General features: G+C 49.6%; 1 protein-coding gene across 1 annotated transcript in view; it reads right to left on the bottom strand.

The window, feature by feature from the left end:
- Positions 1 to 10,422: 10,422 nt before the first annotated feature.
- LOC137385015 (lectin-like) overlaps positions 10,423 to 24,158 on the bottom strand; it is a 78,081-nt gene continuing 64,345 nt past the window's right edge. The window contains exon 6 of the mRNA XM_068059751.1: positions 10,423 to 10,572. Within this exon, the coding sequence (XP_067915852.1) occupies positions 10,493 to 10,572 (80 nt within the window). The 3' untranslated portion in view covers positions 10,423 to 10,492. The remainder of the gene's footprint in view (positions 10,573 to 24,158) is intronic.

Genomic DNA, 24,158 nt, shown 5'->3' on the forward strand with positions numbered 1-24,158 from the left:
TTGTGAAGCTAATAAGGGACCCAAGGTTTCTGGACTGTGGAGTACCTTTTCTGGCATCTGTTTAGCTTTTTTTGAGAAATATGAATTGGACACTGGATCCCAGAGTCATCTTCCTGATGCAGGACTGCTCCCACTTCTAAAACGCTGGCAGCAATGGCCACTCTGAAAGGTTTGCTGAAGTCTGAGGCAGCCTATACAGGCTTGTTCACCAGGATGGCTTTCAATTTTGTAAAAGCCTCCTGGCACGCCTCTGTCCATTTCACCTTTACTTTTTTCTTCATGGCATCTGTTAGTGGGGTGGCTGGGGGTTAAAGTTTGGGACAAACTTTCTGTAAAAACTGCATTTCCCTAGGAATCACCTGATTTCCCATTGGTTCTTAGGAGTAGATAATTCGACTAGGGCACGTACTTTGGATTTGCGGATTAACATAGTTCCTTGTCCCACTACATGACCAAGGTAAGTCACTCTGGCCTTAGTGAACTGGCTGTTTTCTAAATTCAGCACCAAGCCTCCCCTTTTCAGATCCTGGAACACAGCCTCCAGGTGTTTTAAATGCTCATCCCAGGTGTCGCTGTAAATGATCAGGTTGTCCAGGTACACAACACAATTGCTAAGTCCAGCTACTACCTGGTTTGTCAACCTCCGAAACGTTACTGGGGCATTTTTAAGACCAAAGGGTCTGATATAGGCCATCTGGGGTGACAAAGGCCTAGATTTCTCTCGCTCAGGGGGTTCATGGGGACTTTCCAGAACCCTTTTAAAAGGTCAATTTTGTTGAGGTAGGCCAAGTGGCCACCTTGTCTATGCAATCCTCAAGGCCTGGGATTGGATAGGAATCAGCTTTGGTTACAGGCGTTTACCCTTTGGTAATCAATACAGAACCGTATGGCTCCATAAGGCTTTGGAACCAGTACAATAGGTGAGCACCAAATACTTTGGCTCGGCTCTACCATGAGGGCCTCTGCTGGTCCTTTACTGGGATATCCTCCTCGGGTCTGACTTTGCGGAGACCTATTATTTCCATTTAGTCTCCATCATTCTGGCCTGGAGTGACCCATTTTATTGCAATGGGAGCACACTGGCCTCCGGGGTTTCTCTTTGTGGGTTTGGAGTGGACTCTTTGCACCCTCGTTTGTATTCCCCTTTCCATGTCCGGCTTTCTATCCCACTTTCCTTTCTTATCCTCCCACTATTTTTGGGGTTGACTTTTGTAAGGGACTGCTTGAGTTGCCAGGCCTATGTTTAAGATCATGTCTATCAGCAGCACCTGCGGCCTCTCTAGCTGTGCGGACTCTCTGCTGCTCCAAGTGCGCTCTCTGGTTGGGGGGCGGGGGTGGGTGCAGTGGGGTTAGGCTATTTTTAAAGTCCTCCAGCAATATTAGCTCACGTCATTTCTCATAGGAGCGCTGTATTTTTACAGATCTGACTCACTGGTCAAAAGTGATTTGCTTCCGCCTTTCGAATTTCAGATAACTCTGCATGGGTTCCTGTCGAGCATTCCTGAATTGCTGGCGATATGCCTCTGGGACCAACTCACTAAGGATGGCAGCTTTGGTCTGCTCGTATTTAGCGGACATTTCAAGTGTCAGCATTAAATACCCCTCTTGAGAGCCTTCCCTGATAACTGACCCTGAATTATGAGGGTCCACATTTCTTGCGACCATCGCAGCTGTCCCACTATCTTCTCAAAAGTGGCAAAAAAGGATTCCACCCCACCCTCTTCAAATTTTGGTACGAATTTTACATACTTAAGAGCCTCAAAATCTGATTCTGGGTTAGGGAGATTTGAGCGGTTGCCAGGTGAATAGAGATTTTCCCTCGCAACCTCCAACTGTCTTGCATCTCTCTCTCTTTCCTTTTTTCTCTCTTGAAACTCCAGTGCCATCCCGAATTTTGCCAGCTCCATTCTGGTCGTGGGACATGAGTCAGTTTCAGGAGTTAATTCTTCATCTACCTGTTCTGGAATGGGACTGTGTCCTAAGTGCTCAGCCACTTTGCTGGGCAGTTTCACTTAAAGGCCTGCTCAGGTCAGGAAAAAGAAACCCGACTCGAACCCGATAGAACCACATCGGACCTGAGCCCGACCCGACCCAAATCCTTCCATTTTTTCCGCGGCCGACCTGAGCCCGACCTGACCCGACCCCCGGAATGTTCACTTTACCAAACTGCCGATTCTGAATCTGTTTTTCACTTTTTCAGTTTGTGCAGATAAGCAACAAAAACTATAATTTGACTTGAAAGGTTGCTTAAAAAGATAAAATTGGAGCCACGAAGTCAGTGATTGTTTGGTCACCAGTTAAACAGAAACCCATGGAGTTGTGACCAGACAGGTTGTGCCACACTGTACCAGTATCTGAATTGCTTAAAATAAACACAGCAATTGCCTGAAGGCTCAGAAAATATCATTATACATTATCTAGGCTCTTGCTTTCCAGGTTGAAATACTTGCTGCAAGTTTATCCAGTGAGCAGCTGAGATGCAGAGGCCAGAAAGGTCCTGAATGATTAATTATTATAAAATATTCTGTATTTATATAAAAATATAAGATGATCACTGTCAGGACTCTAGTTACACACATACAGTAGAGTCGGTCCATTTTGGGATCCCATTGACAAATAACAGGAGGTTATGCACGTTTAACAAAAGAACAGAATGATTCAACATTGAATATATGATATGTACAATGTTTGAGTGATCTGGCACTCTTCAGTGTGAGATGTTAAAGCAGCATCGTCAGCAAAGAGGAGTTCCCTGATGAGGACTTTCCGTACTTTGGACTTCGCTCTTAGACGGGCAAGGTTGAACAACCTGCCCCCTGATCTTGTGTGGAGGAAAATTCCTTCTTCAGAGGACTTGAACGCATGTGAAAGCAGCAGGGAGAAGAAAATCCCAAAAAGTGTGGGTGCGAGAACACAGCCCTGTTTCACGCCACTCAGGATAGGAAAGGGGTCTGAGGAGGAGCCACCATGTTGAATTGTACCTTTCATATTGTCATGGAATGAGGTGATGATACTTAGTAGCTTTGGTGGGCATCCAATCTTTTCTAGTAGTCTGAAGAGACCACATCTGCTGACGAGGTCAAAGGCTTTGGTGAGATCAATGAAAGCAATGTAGAGGGGCATCTGTTGTTCACGGCATTTCTCCTGTATCTGACGAAGGGAGAACAGCATGTCAACGGTCGATCTCTCTGCACGAAAGCCACACTGTGCCTCAGGGTAGACGCGTTCAGCCGGCTTCTGGAGCCTGTTCAGAGCGACTCAAGCAAAGACTTTCCCCACTGTGCTGAGCAGGGAGATTCCACGGAAGTTGTTGCAGTCACCGCGGTCACCTTTGTTTTTATAGACGGTGATGATATTGGCATCGCGCATGTCTTGGGGTACTGCTCCCTCGTCCCAGCACAGGCATAGCAGTTCATGTAGTACTGAGAGTATAGCAGGCTTGGCACTCTTGATTATTTCAGAGATAATGCTGTCCTTCCCAGGGGCTTTTCCGCTGGCTAGAGAATGAATGGCATCACTGAGTTGCGATTTGGTTGGCTGTCTGTCCAGCTCAACCATGACTGGTAGAGGCTGGGCTGCATTGAGGGCAGTCTCAGTGACAGCATTCTCCCTGGAGTCCAGTTCTAGGTAGTGCTCAACCCAGCGGTCCATTTGTTTGCATTGGTCAGTGATTATGTCCCCTGATTTAGATTTGAGGGGGACGATATTCTTGATGGTTGGCCCAAGAGCTCTCTTCATGCTATCATACATTCCTCTGATGTTTCCGGTGTCTGAGGCCAGCTGAATATGACTGCATAGGTGTTGCCAGTAGTCGTTTGCGCAGCGCCTGGCTGTTCTTTGTGCAGTGCTTCTGGCTGCTTTAAGTGCTGCGGATGTTAAATCGCTGGGGGCTTTCTTGTAGCTCAACAGTGCAATGCGCTTAGCGGCTATGACAGGTTCCAGCTCTTCAGTATGAGATTGAAACCAGTCTGCATTTCTCTTCGCACTTTTGCCGTCGGTGGTTAAAGCTGACTCATAGATGGAGTCTCTGATGTGGGCCCACTTGGTCTCAGCATCCCCTGTGGGAGTGTTTTGAAGGGCTGTTACAAGTGAATTTAGAAATTTTTGTAACAGCTGTGGGTGAGAAATTCTGCTCGTGTTGATGCGCGGGTGGCCCTTCTGCTTGGAATGATGCAACTTCTTTGGTCTGAGTCTAACCTTGCTGCACACCAGGGAGTGGTCGGTGTCGCAGTCCGCACTGTAGAAGCTGTATGTGATTTGAACACTGTTTAAGGCGGCTCGCCTTGTGACGATGAGGTCTAGCTGGTGCCAACGACACGATCTTGCGTGCCTCCATGAAACCTGGTGACAGGGTTTAGTGTGAAAGAACGAGTTGGTGTTGCAGAGGTTATGATAGGTACACAACTCAAGCAGTCTCTGCCCATTTTCATTCATCCTTCCAACGCCATAGCGCCCAAGGCAGGAGGGCCATGAGTCATGGTCGGCCCCAACCCTGGCATTAAAGTCCCCCAGCAGGCATAGGTGTTCGGTGTTGGGGATGCTGCTAATGATGTTATGGAGTTCCTCGTAGAACTGATCTCTAGCTTCAGGTGGGGAGCAGAGTGTTGGAGCATAGATGTTGAGTAGGTGTACTGGACCAGAGGTGGAGAGCAGTCGGATGGACAGTATGCGTTCCGAGCCATTTGAGGGAGGCTCTATCATGCTGAGCAAGGAGTTTCTGATGGAGAAGCCCACTCCATGCTGTCTTGGTTCTTCAGGATCCCAGCCCTGCCAGAAGAAGGTGTAGTCTTGCTCTGCTAGAGATCCACTCGCGGGGAGGCATGTCTCCTGAAGTGCTGCAATGTCTCCATTGAGTCTACTAAGCTCGTTGTTAATGATGGCGGTCTTCCGAAAATCGTTGATTTGTATAAGGTCTTCCGACAGGCCAGGACACATAGTTCTGATGTTCCAGCTTGCAAAGCAAAGGGCTGGTACCTTCTTTCCTTTTTTTGTTTTGTTTGTTGCGGTGTTGCAGTCCACCTTTTGGTCAATGACCCTGAGCTCCAAGCACTCATTGAAGCAGGTAGACTGTGGTGGGACAGAACCTTAATGACCAGGGGCTGCCCGGTTTGAGGCGGGCGGTAGCGTCCAGTGAGGTGCGATGACCTCTCCCACCGACAAAGGCAACCCGTGGCGCCCAGTTTCTACGCCAATTTATCTGGACTTATAACCCGTAACTGCTTCCTTCCGTGTTGTTTCAGTCGCTGTGAGGCAACTATGGAGTGACCTTTGCATGGCGCATGCCTGGGCGAATTTATGGAGGTTGAGAGTTGCCCAGTCGTCAAATCCCCCCTCTCGGCCTTTCTGGTGGGGTCCAAAGGAGTGCAGAGCACGACGTTTGGCACTGGTATCGCTGCAGGAACTGCCGGAAACATGCCAAAGGTGACACATGACCGCCTACGGGGTTCCGCTCCGGATTATCTGTTAGGGTTTACTCCCTTAGCCTTGGTCTCTCCCGAGACGCCCACAAGGCAGTGGGGTTGTTAGGGCCCCTACACAGGGGTAGGATGATGCCGGTGGGAGGAGGGGGTGCGAGGGGGAGGGGTGGAGGGATGGGTGTGCGAGGGGGAGCTGGGCAGGGGGCTGTAAGGGGATGGGGGGGGTGCAGGGGAAAGGGGTGCAGGGGGAAGATGAAGATGGTGCGGGGGGGTGCTGGGACGGGGTCGTGAGGGGGTGAGCTGAGAGGGTGGAGCAGGGAGGGGGAAGGGGGGTGGAAGGGGGGAAGGAGGAGGGGAAGTGGGGGGAAAGCGGGTCCAGATAATAAGCCATTTCCTCAGTTCCCACCATCGACGTCCGGAAAGCTCATCCGCGTCCTTCAGGAGGTGAAGCATCTTTTGGCAGACTTACAAAGGTGATTATATTCGCTCAGGGTTTTTTGATGTGGTTGATATAAAGGCATACAGCATTGCCGACAGTGTGCTGCAGATGCTCTCCGAGCCATCTCCCGCGGGCACATCTCCCGTAACTTTATACATATATATATATATTATCCAGTTAAGTTATCATGATAAACAACATATTCTTTATATGTTACTTGGAGTCCTGTGAATCTTCCAATAGTTCACATGCCAAAGGAACAAGTCATATTGTAGGTGGTGGAAGTAACGGTTTGGGATGTGCTGTCAAAGAAGCTTTGGTGAGTTGCTGCAGTGCATGTTGTAGATGGTACACACTGCTGTGTCACTGTGTGCTGGTGGTGGAGGGAGTGAATCATAGAATTATAGAATCATAGAATGGTTACAGCACAGAAAGAGGGCATTCAGCCCATCATGTCTGTGCTGGCTCTCTGCAAAAGCAATTCACCTAGTCCTGCTCCCCTGCCTTTTTCCCATACTCCTGCAATTTTTCTCTCTTCAGATAATTATCCAATTCCCTTTTGAAGACCTTGATTGAATCTGCCTCCACTACACTCTCAGGCAGTGTATTCCAGATCCTGACAACTCACTGCGTAAAACGGGTTTTCCTCAGGTTGCCATTGCTTTTTTTGCCAATCATCTTAAATCAGTGTCCTCTGGTTCAAGATCCCTGGAAACAATTTCTCCCTATCGACTCTATCCAGACGCCTCATGATTCTGAACACCTCTATCAAATGTCTTCTGAATCTTCTCTTCTCCAAGGAGAACAGACCCAACTTTATAATGATGTTATTCTTTCAATCAGGATTGACTGTAACTGATGTGGTGGGTGTGTTGAGTTTAATCAGTGTTTAAGACACAATATAACACACTAGGTATACAGCAAAAGCATACGACCATGAAAAGTAGCAAGTACCAGTCCAGATCGGGCAGGTCAGTTGGCATGCATGAACAGCTCTTTTTCTTCTTTCACTTCTCTTCTCGGTGCTTCAAGCATTCTCGACTTCTCAAACCACTCTGGAGTGTTGGACCAGAGTCTTCCTTGAGAGACCTTCTTCATCACCTCATTACACTGAGGTCTCACAAAGTCTCTTACTTTATATCCTTTCTCAGCATTGTACACCTGGATGGATTATTGACAAGGTCTTTTCGCCCGATAAGGATTTGCTTTATTTTCAAGTAATCTATAAAACGACGGGTGCTTTGTCTAAACTATGGGTTGAAAACCCCACCTTTAATGCCATTCACCTGCCATCAGCTTTTTGAGTCTTTGCATGTTTCTTCTGTTCTTGATCAATCGTTTTTACTTCATCCTTTCTTTATTGCATCTCAAGCTGTTCTCTCTTCCTACTTCTACCCTCCCCAGAAGCATTCCATCTATGGTGTCAAACTAACTCCCAATTATTTCATTATCCATATTTGTCTTACAACCATTTATTTATGTCTAAGGTTGTTTGTAAGGTCTGTTAACAAGCTGTTCACAATGACCCTTCAATTCAGCTGTTCTTATATCTTATTAAACTATTGAACCATGGAGTGATTCACTAAAATAAGTTTGTTTCTACTTCCACACACTAAGTAACTTACATTCCAGCAGATAGACAATTAAGCAAGGTTGAACGAATAGCCCATCACAGTTTTGTAGTATGGTTGTTTGTTTTATGTATCCATGAGTTGCATTCACACTGGGCCTCGTCTGACCATGGCTCCTTTCTGGGCTAAGTACTGCTGCCACTACTTAAGAATAATCATTCCAGTGATTTGTTTCCAGAGAAACGTAACCTTGAGCAGTTTCCAGTAAAACAAACCTTACAGCAGTAATCTATTTCTTTACCTATTCCAGGTTGGTTTTACGAGGCATATTACTAATTGCTAATCGCTTCTCCAATTGATCCACGTAACTGAAGTTCCTCATGTCTGGAACTATTCTCATGAATCTTTTCTGCATCTTCTCTTTGTCATAACTTCCTTGTTTTTGTAATCTGTGCCCCTATTTATAAAGTCTAGGATGCCATATTCTTCATTAACTACTTTCTCAGTCTGTCCTGATTGGTGCACATTTACCCCCAGGTCCCTCTGCTCCTGTACCCCCTTCAGAGTTGTATCCTTTAATTTATATTGCTGCTCCTCATTCTGTTATGAAAATTAATCATTTCGCACTTTCCTGCATTAAATTTCATCTGCCACGTTTCTGTCCATTCCACCAGCCTGTCTCTTGAAGTTTATCACTATTCTCCCCACAGTTCATAATAATTTCAACTTTTGTGTCATCTGTAAATTTTGAAATTGTACTCTGCACACCCAATTTTAAGTCATTAAAATATGTCAAGAAAAGAAAATGTTTAAGGATAGGGTGTCAATCAAGCGGGCTGCTTTGTCCTGGATGGTGCTGAGCTTTTTGACTGGTTGGAACTGCATTCTGCCAGGCAAGTGGAGAATATTCCCTCACACTCCTGACTTGTGCCTTGGAGATGGTGGACAGGCTTTGGGGAGTCAGTAGGTGAGATACTCATCATTGAGATGTGGCACCAGCAGAGCCATGTATGTGCACTTGATGCCTCCCTGTACCATTGGCTAACCCACTACACTGGCCAAGCCATGTGCTCGCTCCTCCTGCTTCTCTCTGCTTAGAGAGAAGCCAATGAATTTCCGTCTGTTTGTGTACAGAGTGTTGGGAACCACCTGGATGCAGAGATGCTTGGAAAACTGAGACATGTTGGCAATGTCGCTGTCTCCAACCTGGGAGGATCTGCTGGTGTAGAAACTGAGGGCCACAGTGACCTTGATGGTCACTAACAGTGCCGTTCCCGCCCTGCTTTATGGCTGCAGGTTTGGTAGGAGGAGGTGGCACAGGTCTGTGACCACCTCTTTGCTGAAGCATAGCTGCTGCAGACACTGCTCCTGGCTGAGGTGCAGGGAGAAGTAATTCTCTCTGAAGACCTTAGGTGGGTTTGGCCTTGTGTTGAGAGCCCTCCTCCTCCCTCTGCAAATTTTTTCTCCTCTCTGCCGCCTCTGTTCCATCTTCCAGTCATGCTGCAGCCCAAGAGGAACTGCAACAGGAGCCCCCATGAGAGCAATTTTTCTGCTCAGAGGCCTTTCAAATGGATTCCACTCCTTCTGAAGTTCCAGCACCACTCCCTTCTGACTGAAAGAAGGTTTATCAACTCTTTTGACTATAAAGTACAAAATACTGACACTAACTCTGAGGCAGCTACAGGGAATCAAAAACACCTCACCTAAAATATTTCTGATGATCCCTTTAGCATTTGTTGTGGGGGTCTGGGGGGGAGTCACTCATGCAGCTGAATGCATGTTCACCTCTATGTATTTAAGAGAGGGAGTTAACAGGACCTACAATATCCAAAATGACAAGTTGTGTGTTAAATCAGTATTAGATACTGAATGATGCTACAATCTGCCCATTCTGCATGCTCTGTGGTGCTGCATGCATTCAGCTGCACAAGGGACCACCATCCCCTCCCCCCACCCCTCTCACCAGCATTAATTAAAGGTCTAACCATGCAACTTCCAGGTGAGGTGCTTTTGACTTATTTTTGCTGGTGCAGAATGAGTGAAAGTTCTGAGTTGTGTTAATGGGGAGGTTTTGCTAACTTGTTGTCTTTTCAAGGACAAAGGAGATCAGAGAAGCTGTTTGGCCTGTCAGGAAAAAGCCTACTTCAGAGATGGGGGCTCTGTAGTCACTGTCCTTCATGGGCTGATATGGGTCTCGTCACAGGGGGCTGAGGGTCAGTGCCAATAGCATCAGCGCCAGTGCCTGGATCCAATATAGAGAGACGATAGTGATCTCACAATCAGAACAAAACTGAGTCCTCCGTGTCCTCACATCCCTCTGTGTAAAACTCAGCTAAACTGTTACTTTGACTTTTTATTCCCATCCCTTGTGAACTGGCCAAGACTGTTGTACGTGTACAAATCAGCACATTGTTCGATTAATTACTCTACTTATTGAATCAAACTGTTTAACAGATAATACTAGGAATAAAACTAGTGCAGTGATGGAAAGTATGTGTCTGATCGGACGTGAGTATAATCCAGTGGTAAGTTTACAATAAATGGGAGGGAGGGGATCATTAGTCGATGTTTATCTTACACTCAATGTATAAGGTAAAGTGCCTGGAACCTGCTATTTATAGTGAAAGTTGTGATAACATATTGGGAGTGAGTCTGAATTGTAAATCTACAGTGGATCAGGATTAAAACAGTTCTATTTTCCATTGGCAGATTCTTTTCAGCAATATTTCCCATTTCATTTCTTTCAGTTCATCTCATTCCTTTCAAAATTGTCGTCTTAAAGTCAATAAGAACCTGTATTGAAAGTTAATTTTACAACGTCTGCATGATCTTCTCCCCAATGCAGTATTGAGTGAAGAGGTGGGTAGGAAGCTACAGTGGGACAGGGAGACTGTGATAAACTAGACTCACACAGCAGCAAACACACAGCTCAAGATGCAATTACATTTATTATTGACTGAGAGACTAAGTCAGTCCAGTCACCAAAGGCAGTGACTGCAGCAACAAACAAATCGAGACACTGAATCCACTCCTGGAAAGGATCTGTGGAGCATCGCCAGTTTCTTCTAACTTTGGTGCAGTTTATAGGAGCAAATAAATCTATTTTCGTGACCACATTTTTCATCACTCCATTTGAGGGGCAGCACTGCAAATAAAAGAGTTAAATCCAACATTCAGCATCAGTGAATCAGCTGCTGTTTATGACATTATTTCATCCTTTCTCTTTAAATAGAAATGTTTGCAATGGATCAATCTGTCTGAGTCAGTGTCTGTGATCCATTCGTTTTACCTGTCCCTCGATCGATTCATTGTGTCCAAATTATATCATCTTAACTCCGGGAAACTGTGTAAGACCATCAGTAAAGTGAGGAATAGATGCAGCAATGTTGAATAATGTTCCTGGGAATGTTATTCAGACAGACTGGAGATCATTAGGATCACAGATCACATCCACTAACCCAGAGTACATTCCTCTATCTGCATTGTTACACCCAGTGTGTATTACTATTTGTACAGCATTACATCCAGTGTACATTTATCTGTCTGCAGTGTTACACCCAGTGTACATTCCTCACCTGCATTGTTACACGCAGTGTACATCTCTCTATCTCCATGTTACACCCAGTGTACCTCTATTTGCAGTGTCAGACCCAGTATACCTTTCTCTATCTGCAGTATCACATGCAGTGTCGGTTCCTCTATCTGCAGTCTGTCACCCAGTGTACATTCCTTTATCTGCAGTCTTACATCCAGGATATGTTCCTCTATCTGCAGTTTTAAAGGCAGTGTAAATTTCTCTATCTCTCTGTTACACCCAGTGTCCAACCTCTGTCTGCAGTGTTACACCCAGTGTACATTCCTCTACCTGCAGTGTTACACTCAGTGTACGTTCCTGTACCTGCAGGTGTCAGATCCTGTATACCTTTCTCTATCTTCACTATCATGCACAGAGTGCGTTCCTTTATCTGCAGTGTCAGACCTAGTGTACATTCCTCGATCCACAGTGTTATACCCTGTGTATGTTCCACGATCTGCAGTGTTACACCCATTGTACTTTCCTATATCTGCAGTCTTACACCCAGTTTACATTCCTCCATCTGCAGTCTGATATCCAGTGTACATTTCTTTATCTGCAGTGTTACACCCAGGGTATGTCCCTCGATCTGCAGTGTTACACCCAGTGTACATTCCATTAATTGCAGTATGTGACTGATGGACATTCATCCAATTCACACTTTTAGCTGGATGGTGGCTGCAGTCTGCTCCAAACTGTACAGGAAGTAGTGCCCTGGTAAGAATCTAAATCTCAACCACACTGAGTTCACTGACAATCTCATTAGTTTCATCGGTTGATCTATCCCTTTGTCTGCACCTAACTTGCAATTCAACACTGGCTGGAATTTTATGGGGCCATTTTGAACGGTTTCAGAGTCTGGAGCTTGTAAAATAGGAACAGAAGATGTCGGTCTACAGGTCTGACGCCTTCACATCATTTCTGCATTATACCGATGTCGGCCAACATGGAGGGTGAACTTTGCACATCGACCCGGTGGGAAGGTAATAAAGGCACTTAACTGGCCAATTGACTGCAATTTTACAGCACATTTTGTATTTTACTCGTGGTGAACAGGATCCACGAGGCTCCAGAGCCTTGTCTGGTTAAAGGAGGTAGCAAGCAAGTGAGAGCTCAGTGCTGGCTCTCCAGCCGTCATCGAGAGATCCAGCGTGCCATGCCAGGGAGGGTGGAAGCAGCGTGGGCACCAGGAAACCAAAGGCAGGAGGAGGAAAAGGTGCCAGCACAGTGGGGGCATGCTGCCAGGCTGCCATTGGGGGAAGTGTCACATGTTGAAAAGAAATGAGTGTGGGAAAGCATGGGTGCTCGTCTGGATAGAAAGCTTTGCAGTAGGAGATAGGTCACCAGACTTGAGCCTTTTCCACCCAGGCTTCAGGGCCCTGATGAAGAGGAGGAGCAGCAGAGAGGGATGGAGGGAAGTTCAGGCACCATCAGTGGGACATAAGCATTGGGGTGGGGACACCAGAGAAGGATGCAGAGGGGAATACAAACTGTCTCCTGCATGCAGAAGAGGCTAACCTCATGAAAGGGTCTACCGTCGGAGCTCAACTCCATCCAAACATCGGAGCGGCAGTGTCAGCGCAGACTGTGTCTCTCCAGGGAGGCCATCACTGATCTCTGTGTCATGCTGCATGTTAGCTTATTACTTCCAGCACATTGAGGGAGCCAGGCGGTAAATGAAGTCCCAAAGGGCAGCAAGAATTGGAAGGTGATGTAGTAACAATACATCAACCCAGTATTACACGGCACAACAAATGCAAGGCTCAGCATCTAAACTCTCTTCACCCGTGATTGCCAAATGCAGCTACGAGCTCTTCGTAAATTTTTTACACGTGCTCCGATGTGATGCTCCCCCTGCCCAGTCAGCTGAGATGCAGACAGGCTGCTAACCGTGCTGCCCTCTGGCAGAATGACCTTGGCAGCCGTTCTCTGGCTTCCCAAGGCCTAGACGGCCCCAGCATGCTGAGGGGCTCCTGTACAGGTGCAGGATCCTCCTCTATCATCGCAGCTACGTGATGCACTGATGTCACTGTCAGAGGGGCCGAGGAGCCGCTGTCCACGCCAGGAGTTTCCTGAGAGGAGGACCCAGATTCGGAAGGCAGACACTCCTCCCCCCTTGCAAGGCACACTTGTACCTCCCTGCTGACCTGAGAAGCATGAAGACCTGGCAGAGACTCCTGGCACCTCGTCCCCTCTCAACTTCCTACCACTGTATGGAGCTCATGGACAAGGCAATGGCATGCAGGTCCATGTGCATCTCCGGCATCCACTGAGTGGTTTGCTGGATCAGGCTCTGCATGAGGGTCTCTAATCTCTCCATGGAGGAAGCCATGTGTGAACATGCCAGAGACATTGCAGCATTCATGGCCTGGATAGACTTCACCATCATCCACGCGTGGGTGCATATAGACTCTGGCAGCTCTGCCGGATGTTCCCTTACCTCTCGCTGTAGCTGCAGCAGCTGCCCTGTTGCTGACAACTCCAGGGGCACGACATCAGGCTGGCCTCCCACAGTCCTCTGACTGTCAGTGGCCTCGGCTGTCACAGCCTCGGTCAGCTGCTCAGGTGCATCCGTGCTGTGCTCACCAGGTGGTGTGCCCAATTCTAAACGCAAACAGGTACTCACCAATGTGAGAGTGTCTGTGCTGATGGAGAGTGTGGCGGAATGATATGATGGTGCACCCTCTGAGGATCCTTCCTCCACCTCAGAGGCAGCTGACTGGGCCCTGGTCTCTCCAGCTCTCGGCTCTTCAGCATGACCCTAACCTGCATTAGAGAACAGATACATCGAAGGATTAAGGGCTTCTCATTACATCATTCCAGCTTTCCAGCTTTCCCTACTGTGGAGTTTCATGTGTGCAGTGGTGGACATGTGCACTAGGTCTCATGTATTCCAGATGCAACCTTGTGCCCCTGCACTCATTCACTCACTCTCTTGCATTGACACTCATCCTTCATCATCTGTGATGGATCGGATGCCCAGCTGTCCTGTCAGTTCCCAGGCCGCCTCCTCCATGGGGTCAGGATGGATAAATACAGCACCCCTCCACCTGTCTTGGCCCTTTCCTTCATGTTATGGTCTCTCTTCTCCTGCAAGTACCAAGACAAGCACTGTTAATTTCCCCACGGAGACAAACACGATGCCCGTACTGGTGGCAGCCCAGTGGTACATGATAGGAGGCACATGAATGCCTTCTATATGTTGCCACTCATGAGGGAGCTTGTGGGCATCAGCAATGACAGATGGGCAGCTCTCACCGAGACCAACCGTGCCTCTGGCAGCATTTCCTGCTGCCTAACCCCATTGCCAGTGAGTGGGTGGTCACTGCCTCTTCACTAAATGCACCCTCTCACGTTGCCACATGCAAGGCCAAAAGGGAAAGGAGGTATCAGGTCATCACCTTGACAGACTGAATAAGGTCATTGATGCCTTTGCCGCTCTGCATCCAGGTTCACGGGGTGACCCCATGGCTGCTGACCTCCTCTGCAAACTCATTCCGGGCATACATGGTCAGGGGGTCAGACTCCCCCCCATCCCTGGGGAAGAGGCCCTCCCACCTTACCCTTGCAGCTTCGAGGAGAGCCTGGAGGGAGGCATCACTGAACCGTGGGGTCCATATTGGAGTCGACAATCTGCCATTGAGGCTGGAGGTTTCAATTCGATTTTTGGATTTCCAGGCAGGCAGTCTGTAGGAGCTTGGAGACAGTCTGCAGGAGTTGGGAGACAGTCTGTAGAAGCTGGGAGACAGTCTGTAGGAGCTAGCAGACAGTCTGCAGGAGCTGGGAAACAGTCTGTAGGAGCTGGGAGTCAGTATGTAGGGGCTGGGAGTCAGTCTGTAGGAGCTGGGAGTCAGTCTGTAGGAGCTGGGAGTCAGTCAGTAGGAGCTGGGAGTCAGTCAGTCGTAGCTGGGAGACAGTCTGTAGGAGCTAACAGGCAGTCTCAAAGAGCTGGGAGACAGTCTGTCGGAGCTGGGGGTCAGTCAGTAGGAGCTGGGAGTCAGTCAGTCGTAGCTGGGAGACAGTCTGTAGGAGCTAGCAGACAGTCTCAAGGAGCTGGGAGACAGTCTGCAGGAGCTGGGAGTCAGTCAGTCGTAGCTGGGAGACAGTCTGTAGGAGCTAGCAGACAGTTTCAAGGAGCTGGGAGACAGTCTGTAGGAGCTGGGAGTCAGTCTGTAGGAGCTGGGAGACTGTCTGTCGGAGATGGGAGTCAGTCTGTAGGAACTGGGGGACAGTCTGTCGGGAGTCAGTCTCTAGGAGCTGGGAAACAGTCTGCAGGAGCTTGGAGTCAGTCTGTAGGAGCCTGGAGACAGTCTGCAAGAGCTGGGAGACAGTCTGCAGGAACTGGGAGACAGTCTGCTGGAGCTGGGAGACAGTCTATAGGAGCTGGGAGTCAGTGTGCAAGGAATCAGTCTGTACGAGCTTGGAGACAGCTTGTCGGAGATGGGAGAGTGTGTAGTAGCTGGAAGACAGTCTGTCGGAGATGGGAGAAAGTCTGTAGGAGCTGGGGCTCAGGCAGTAGGAGCTGGGAGACAGTCTGCAGGAGCAGTGAGACAGTCTGTATGAGCTGGGAGTCAGTCTGTAGGAGCTGGGAAACAGACTTTCGGAGCTGGGAGCCAGTCTGTAGGAGCTGGGAGCCAGTCTGTAGGAGCTGGGAGTCAGTCTGTAGGAACTGGGTGTCAGTCTGTAGGAGCTGGGAGACAGTCTGCTGGAGCTGGGAGACAGTCTATAGGAATTGGGAGTCAGTGTGCAAGGAATCAGTCTGTATGAGCTTGGAGACAGTTTGTAGGAGATGGGAGAGTGTGTAGTAGCTGGAAGACAGTCTGTAGGAGATGGGAGAAAGTCTGTAGGAGCTGGGGCTCAGGCAGTAGGAGCTGGGAGCAGTCAGTAGGAGCTGGGAGACAGTCTGCAGGAGCAGGGAGACAGTCATTCGGAGCTGGGAGTCAGTCTGTAGGAGCTGGGAGACAGTCTGTAGGAGCTGGGGGTCACTCTGTAGCAGCTGGGAATCAGCCTGTAGGAGCTGGGAGTCAGTCTGTAGGAGCTGGGTGTCAGTCTGTAGGAGCTGGGAGACAGTCTGCTGGAGCTGGGAGACAGTCTATAGGAGCTGGGAGTCAGTGTGCAAGGAATCAGTCTGTACGAGCTTGGAGACAGCTTGTAGGAGATGGGAGAGTGTGTAGTAGCTGGAAGACAGTCTGTAGGAGATGGGAGAAAGTCTGTAGGAGCTGGGGCTCAGGCAGTAGGAGCTGGGAGCAGTCAGTAGGAGCTGGGAGACAGTCTGCAGGAGCAGGGAGACAGTCATTCGGAGCTGGTAGTCAGTCTGTAGGAGCTGGGAGACAGTCTGAAGGAGCTGGGAGACAGTCTGTAGGAGCTGGATATCAGTCTGTTGGAGCTGGGAGTCAGTCAGTAGGAGCTGGGAGTCAGTCTGTAGGAGCTGGGAGGCAGTCTGTAGGAGCTGGATATCAGTCTGTTGGAGCTGGTAGTCAGTCAGTAGGAGCTGGGAGACAGTCTGCAGGAGCTGGGAGACGGTCTGCAGGAGCTGGGAGACGGTCTGCAGGGGCTGGGAGACAGTCTGCAGGAGCTGGGAGACAGACAACAGGAGCTGGGATTCAGTCTGCAAGGAGTCAGTCTGTACCAGCTGGCAGACAGTCTGTAGGAGCTGGGAGTCAGTCTGTAGGAGCTGGGAGACAGTCTGCTGGAGCTGGGGGTCAGTCTGTAGGAGCAGGGAGACAGTCTGCTGGAGCTGGGAGACAGTCTGTTGGAGCTTGGAGACAGTCTGTAGGAGCAGGGAGACAGTCTGCTGGAGCTGGGAGACAGTCTGTTGGAGCTTGGAGACAGTCTGTAGGAGCAGGGAGACAGTCTGCTGGAGCTGGGAGACAGTCTGTTGGAGCTTGGAGACAGTCTGTAGGAGCTAGGAGACCGTCTGTTGGAACAAAGAACAAAGAACAAAGAAAATTACAGCACAGGAACAGGCCCTTCGGCCCTCCCAGCCTACGCCGATCCAAATCCTCTGTCTAAACATGTCGCCTATTTTCTAAGGGTCTGTATCTCTTTACTTCCTGCCCATTCATGTATCTGTCTGGATACATCTTAAAAGACGCTATCGTGCCCGCGTCTACCACCTCCACTGGCAATGCGTTCCAGGCACCCACCACCCTCTGCGTAAAGAACTTTCCACGCATATCCCCCCTAAACTTTTCCCCTTTCACTTTGAACTCGTGTCCCCTTGTAATTGAATCCCCCACTCTGGGAAAAAGCTTCTTGCTATCCACCCTGTCTATACCTCTCATGATTTTGTACACCTCAATCAGGTCCCCCCTCAACCTCCGTCTTTCTAATGAAAATAATCCTAATCTACTCAACCTCTCTTCATAGCTAGCGCCCTCCATACCAGGCAACATCCTGGTGAACCTCCTCTGCACCCTCTCCAAAGCATCCACATCCTTTTGGTAATGTGGCGACCAGAACTGCACGCAGTATTCCAAATGTGGCCGAACCAAAGTCCTATACAACTGTAACATGACCTGCCAACTCTTGTACTCAATACCCCGTCCGATGAAGGAAAGCATGCCGTATGCCTTCTTGACCACTCTATTGACCTGCGTTGCCACCTTCAGGGAACAATGGACCTGAACACCCAAATCTCTCTGTTCATCAATTTTCCCCAGGACTTTTCCATTTACTGTATAGTTCACTCTTGAATTGGATCTTCCAAAATGCATCACCTCGCATTTGCCCTGATTGAGCTCCATCTGCCATTTCTCTGCCCAACTCTCCAGACTATCTATATTCTGCTGTATTCTCTGACAGTCCCCTTCACTATCTGCTACTCCACCAATCTTAGTGTCGTCTGCAAACTTGCTAATCAGACCACCTATACTTTCCTCCAAATCATTTATGTATATCACAAACAACAGTGGTCCCAGCACAGATCCCTGTGGAACACCACTGGTCACACGTCTCCATTTTGAGAAACTCCCTTCCACTGCTACTCTCTGTCTCCTGTTGCCCAGCCAGTTCTTTATCCATCTAGCTAGTACACCTTGGACCCCATGCGCCTTCACTTTCTCCATCAGCCTACCATGGGGAACCTTATCAAACGCCTTACTGAAGTCCATGTCTACGACATCTACAGCCCTTCCCTCATCAATCAACTTTGTCACTTCCTCAAAGAATTCTATTAAGTTGGTAAGACATGACCTTCCCTGCACAAAACCATGTTGCCTATCACTGATAAGCCCATTTTCTTCCAAATGGGAATAGATCCTATCCCTCAGTATCTTCTCCAGCAGCTTCCCTACCACTGACGTCAGGCTCACCGGTCTATAATTACCTGGATTATCCCTGCTACCCTTCTTAAACAAGGGGACAACATTAGCAATTCTCCAGTCCTCCGGGACCTCACCCGTGTTTAAGGATGTTGCAAAGATATCTGTTAAGGCCCCAGCTATTTCCTCTCTCGCTTCCCACAGTAACCTGGGATAGATCCCATCCGGACCTGGGGACTTGTCCACCTTAATGCCTTTTAGAATACCCAACACTTCCTCCCTCCTTATGCCGACTTGACCTAGAGTAATCAAACATCTGTCCCTAACTTCAACATCCTTCATGTCCCTCTCCTCGATGAATACCGATGCAAAGTACTCGTTTAGAATCTCACCCATTTTCTCTGACTCCACGCATAACTTTCCTCCTTTGTCCTTGAGTGGGCCAATCCTTTCTCTAGTTACCCTCTTGCTCCTTATATATGAATAAAAGGCTTTGGGATTTTCCTTAACCCTGTTTGCTAAAGATATTTCATGACCCCTTTTAGCCCTCTTAATTCCTGGTTTCAGATTGCGCCTACAATCCCAATATTCTTTCAAAGCTTCGTCTTTCTTCAGCCACCTAGACCTTATGTATGCTTCCTTTTTCCTCTTAGCTAGTCTCACAATTTCACCTGTGATCCATGGTTCCCTAATCTTGCCATTTCTACCCCTCATTTTCACAGGAACATGTCTCTCCTGCACGCTAATCAACCTCCCTTTAAAAGCCTCCCACATATCAAATGTGGATTTACCTTCAAACAGCTGCTCCCAATCTACATTCCCCAGCTCCTGCCGAATTTTGGTATAGTTGGCCTTCCCCCAATTTAGCACTCTTCCTTTAGGACCACTCTCATCTTTGTCCATGAGTATTCTAAAACTTACGGAATTGTGATCACTATTCCCAAAGTAGTCCCCTACTGAAACGTCAACCACCTGGCCCGGCTCATTCCCCAACACCAGGTCCAGTATGGCCCCTTCCCGAGTTGGACTATTTACATACTGCTCGAGAAAACCCTCCTGGATGCTCCTTACAAATTCTGCTCCATCTAGACCTCTAACACTAAGTGAATCCCAGTCAATGTTGGGAAAATTAAAATCTCCTATCACCACCACCCTTTTGCTCCTACATCTTTCCATAATCTGTTTACATATTTGTACCTCTATCTCACGCTCGCTGTTGGGAGGCCTGTAGTACAGCCCCAACATTGTTACCGCGCCCTTCCTATTTCTGAGTTCTGCCCATATGGAGCTGGGAGACATTCTGTTGGAGCTGGGAGACATTCTGTAAGGGCATGGAGACAGTTTATAGGAGCTGGGAGACAATCTATCGGAGATGGGACTCAGTCTGTAGGAGCTTGGAGACAGTCTGTAGGAGCTGGGAGTCAGTCTGTAGGGTGTTAGTCTGTAGGAGCTGGTAGACAGTCTGCAGAAGCTGAGAGGCAGTCTATAGGAGCTGGGAGTCAGTCTGTTGGAGCTGGGAGACGGTCTGTAGGTGCTGCGACAGTCTGTAGGAGCTGGGCAACAGCCTGTAGAAGCTGGGAGTCTGTCTGTAGGAGCTGGAAGACACTCTGCAGGAGCTGGGAGACAGTCTCTAGGAGCTGGGACTCAGTCAGTAGGAGCTGGGAGACAGTTTTTTGGAGCTGGGAGAAAGTCTGCAGGAGCTGGGAGTCAATGTGCAAGCAGTCAGTCCGGAGGAGATTAGAGACAGTCTGTCGGAGATGGAAGAGTGTGTTGGAGCTAGGGAACAGTCTGTAGGAGCTGGGTGTCAGTTTGTAGGAGCTGGGAGACAGTCTGCTGGAGCTGGTTGACAGTCGATAGGAGCTGGGAGTCAGTGTGCAAGGAATCAGTCTGTACGAGCTTGGAGACAGTTTGTTGGAGATGGGAGAGTGTGTAGTAGCTGGAAGACAGTCTGTAGGAGCTGGGAGACAGTCTGTAGGAGCTGGGTGTCAGTCTGTAGGAGCTGGGAGACAGTCTGTAGGAGCTGGGAGTCAGTCGGTAGGAGCTGGGAGTCAGTTTGAAGGAGCGGAGACAGTCTGTAGGAGCTGGATATCAGTCTGTTGGAGCTGGGAGTCAGTCAGTAGGAGCTGGGAGTCAGTCTGTCGGAGCTGGGAGTCAATGTGCAAGGAGTCAGTCCGTAGGAGATTAGAGACAGTCTGTCGGAGATGGAAGAGTGTGTTGGAGCGAGGGAACAGTCTGTCGGAGCTGGGAGTCAGTTTGTAGGAGCTGGGAGACAGTCTGCTGGAGCTGGGAAACAGTCTCTCGGAGCTGGGAGTCAGTGTGCAAGGAATCAGTCTGTACGAGCTTGGAGACAGTTTGTAGGAGTTGGGAGAGTTTGTAGGAGCTGGGGAACAGTCTGTAGGAGCTGGGATTCTATCTGTCGGAGCTGGGAGACAGATTGCAGGAGCTGGGAGAGAGTCTGTAGCAGCTGGGAGACAGTCTGTAGCAGCTGGGTGACGGTCTGTAGGAGCTGGGAGTCAGTCTGTAGGAGCTGTGTGTCAGTCTGTAGGAGCTTGGAGACAGTCTGCAGGAGCTCGGAGGCCATCTGTAGGAGCTGGTGAACAATCTGTAGGAGCTGGAAGACAATCTGTAGGAGCTCGGAGACAGTCTATAGGAACTGGGAGACAGTCTGTAGTAGCTTGGAGACAGTCTGTAGGAACTTGGCACCAGTCTGTAGGAGCTGGGAGAAAGTCTGTAGGAGCTGGGGGTCAGTCTGTAGCAGCTGGGAGGCAGTCTGTAGGTGCTGGGACATTCTGTAGGAACTGGGAGACAGTCTGTAGGAGCTGGGAGTCTGTCTCTAGGAACTGGGAGACAGTCTGCAGGAGCTGGGAGTCAGTCTGTAGGAGCTGGGTGTCACACAGTAGGATTTGGGAGTCAGTCTGTAGGAGCTGGGAGTCAGTCTGTAAGAGCTGGGAGACAGTCGGAGCTGGGAGCCAGTCTATAGGAGTTATGGAACAGTCTGTCGGAGCTGGGAGAGAGTCTGTCGGAGCTGGGAGTCAGTCTGTCGGGAGTCAGCCTTTCGGAGCTGGGAGATAGTCTGTAGGAGCTGGGAGTCAGTCTGTCGGGAGTCAGCCTTTCGGAGCTGGGAGTCAGTCTGTAGGAGCTGGGTGTCACACAGTAGGATTTGGGAGTCAGTCTGTAGGAGCTGGGAGTCAGTCTGTAAGAGCTGGGAGACAGTCGGAGCTGGGAGCCAGTCTATAGGAGTTATGGAACAGTCTGTCGGAGCTGGGAGAGAGTCTGTCGGAGCTGGGAGTCAGTCTGTCGGGAGTCAGCCTTTCGGAGCTGGGAGATAGTCTGTAGGAGCTGGGAGTCAGTCTGTCGGGAGTCAGCCTTTAGGAGCTGGGAGACAGTGTGCCAGAGGTTGGAGACAGTCTGTAGGAGCTGGGTGTCATTCCGCAGGAGCCAGGAGACAGTCTGCAGGAGCTGGGGAACAGTCTGCAGGAGCTGGGAGACAGTCTACAGGAACTGGGACAGTCTGCAGGAGCTTGGTGACAGTCTGTAGGAGATATGACACAGTCTGTAGGAGCTGGGAGTCAGTCTATAGGAGCTCGGAGACCGTCTGTAGGAGCATAGAGACAGTCAGTAGGAGTTGGGAGACAGTCTGTAGGAGCTGGGTGTCAGTCTGTAGGAGCTGCGCAGTCAGTCTGTAGGAGCTGGGTAGTCAGTCTGTAGGAGCTGGGAAACAGTCTGTAGGAGCTGGGAGTCAGCCTGTAGGAGCTGGGAGTCAGTCTTCAGGAGCAGGGAGTCAGTCTGTAGGAGCTGGGAGACAGCCTATAGGAGCTGGGAGTCTGTCGATAGGAGCTGGGAGTCAGTCTGTAGGAGCTAGGAGTCGGTCTGTAGGAGCTGTGTGTCTGTCTGTAGGAGCTGGGAGACAGTCTGTAGGAGCTGGAGGTCAGATTGCAAGGAGTCAGTCTGTAGGGCCTTGGAGACAGTCTGTAGGAGAAGGTAAAGTGCGTAGGAGCTGGGAGACTGTCTATAGGATCTGCGAGTCAGTCTGTAAGGACCCAGTCGGTACGAGCTTGGAGACAGTCGGTAGGAGCTGGGAGACAGTCTGTAGGAGCTGGATGTCAGTCTGTAGGAGCTGCGCAGTCATTCTGTAGGAGCTGGACGTCAGTCTGTAGGAGCAGGGAGTCAGTCATTCGGAGCTGGGAGACTGACTGCAGGAGCTGCAAGTCAGTCTGTTGGAGCTGGGAGACTCTCTGTAGGAGCTGTGAGACAGTCTATAGGAGCTGGGAGTCAGTCTGTAGGAGCTGGGAGTCAGTCAATAGGAGCTCGGAGACCATCTGTAGGAGCTGGACGTCAGTCTGTAGGAGCTGGGAGTCAATCTATAGGAGCTGGGAGACAGTCTGCAGGAGCACGGAGTCAGTCGGTAGGGAGACAGTCTGTCGGGGCTGGGAGACAGTCTGTTGATGTTAGGAGACTCTCTGTAGGAGCTGGGAGACAGTCTATAGGAGCTGGGAGTCTGTCTATAGGAGCTGGTGACATCTATAGGAGCTGAAGGTCAGTCTGTAGTAGCATGGAGTCTGTCTGTAGGAGCTGGGATTCGGTCTGTAGGAGCTGGGTGTCTGTCTGTAGGAGCCTCGTGACAGTCTGTAGGCGCTGGGAGACGTCTGTAGGATCTGGGAGACAGTCTGTTGGAGCTGGGAGACAGTTTGTAAGAGCTGGGAGTCAGTCTGTAGGGAGTCAGTCTGTAGGAACTGGGAGACAGTCTGCAGGAGTTGGGAGTCAGTGCGCAAGGACACAGTCTGTAGCAGCTTGGAGACAGTCTGTAGGATCTGCGAGTCCGTTTGTAAGGAATCAGTCTGTAGGAAATTGGAGGCAGTCTGTAGGAGCTGGGAGTCAGTCTGTAGGAGCTGCGAGACAGTCTGTAGGAGCTGCGAGACAGTCTGCACGAGCTGGGAGACATTCTGTAAGAGCAGGGTGTCAGTAAGTAGGAGCTGGGAGTCTGTCTGTAAGAGCTGGGCGTCTGTCTGTAGGAGCTGGGAGTCAGTCTATAGGAGCTGGGAGACAGTCTGCAGGAGCTGGGAGTCCGTCTGCAGGGAGACAGTCTGTCGGGGCTGGGATACAGTCTGTAGGAGCTGGGAGACAGTCTGTAGTAGCTAGGAGACCGTCTGCAGGAGCTGGGAGACTGTCTGTAGGAGCAGGGAGGCAGTCTGTAGAAGCTTGGAGAAAGTCTGTAGGAGCTGGGAGGCAGTCTGTCGGAGCTGGGAGACAGTCTGTAGGTGATGGGTGTCAGTATGTTGGAGCTGGGTGTCAGTCTGTAGGAGATTGGAGGCTGTCTGAAGAAGCTGGGAGTCACTGTTGGAGCTGGGAGGCAGTCTGTAGGAGCTGGGAGTCAGTCTGTTGGAGCTGGGAGGCAGTCTGTAGGAGCTGGGAGGCAGTCTGTAGGAGCTGGGAGTGAGTGTGTCGGAGCTGGGAGTCAGTCTGTTGCAGCTGGTAGACAGTCTGCAGGAGCTGGGAGACAGTCTGCAGGAGCTGGGAGACAGTCTGTAGGAGCTGGGAGTCAGTCTGTTGCAGCTGGTAGACAGTCTGCAGGAGCTGGGAGACAGTCTGCAGGAGCTGGGAGACAGTCTGCAGTTGCTGAGAGACAGTCTGTAGGAGCTTGGAGACAGTCTGAAGGACCTGGGAGGCAGTCTGTATGTGCTGGGAGTCATCTGTAGGAGCTGTAAGACAGTCTGTAGGAGCTGGGAGTCAGTCTGTAGGAGCTGGGACTCAGTCTGTAGGAGCCTTGTGACAGTCAGTAGGAACTGGGAGACAGTCTGTAGGAGCTGGGAGACAGTCTGAAGGAGCTGGGTGACAGTCTGCAGGAACTGGGAGACAGTCTGTAGTAGCTGGGAGACAGTCTGAAGGAGCTGGGTG

The sequence above is a fragment of the Heterodontus francisci genome, chromosome 27 (genome assembly GCF_036365525.1).
Source record: "Heterodontus francisci isolate sHetFra1 chromosome 27, sHetFra1.hap1, whole genome shotgun sequence".
Lineage (NCBI taxonomy): Eukaryota > Metazoa > Chordata > Chondrichthyes > Heterodontiformes > Heterodontidae > Heterodontus > Heterodontus francisci.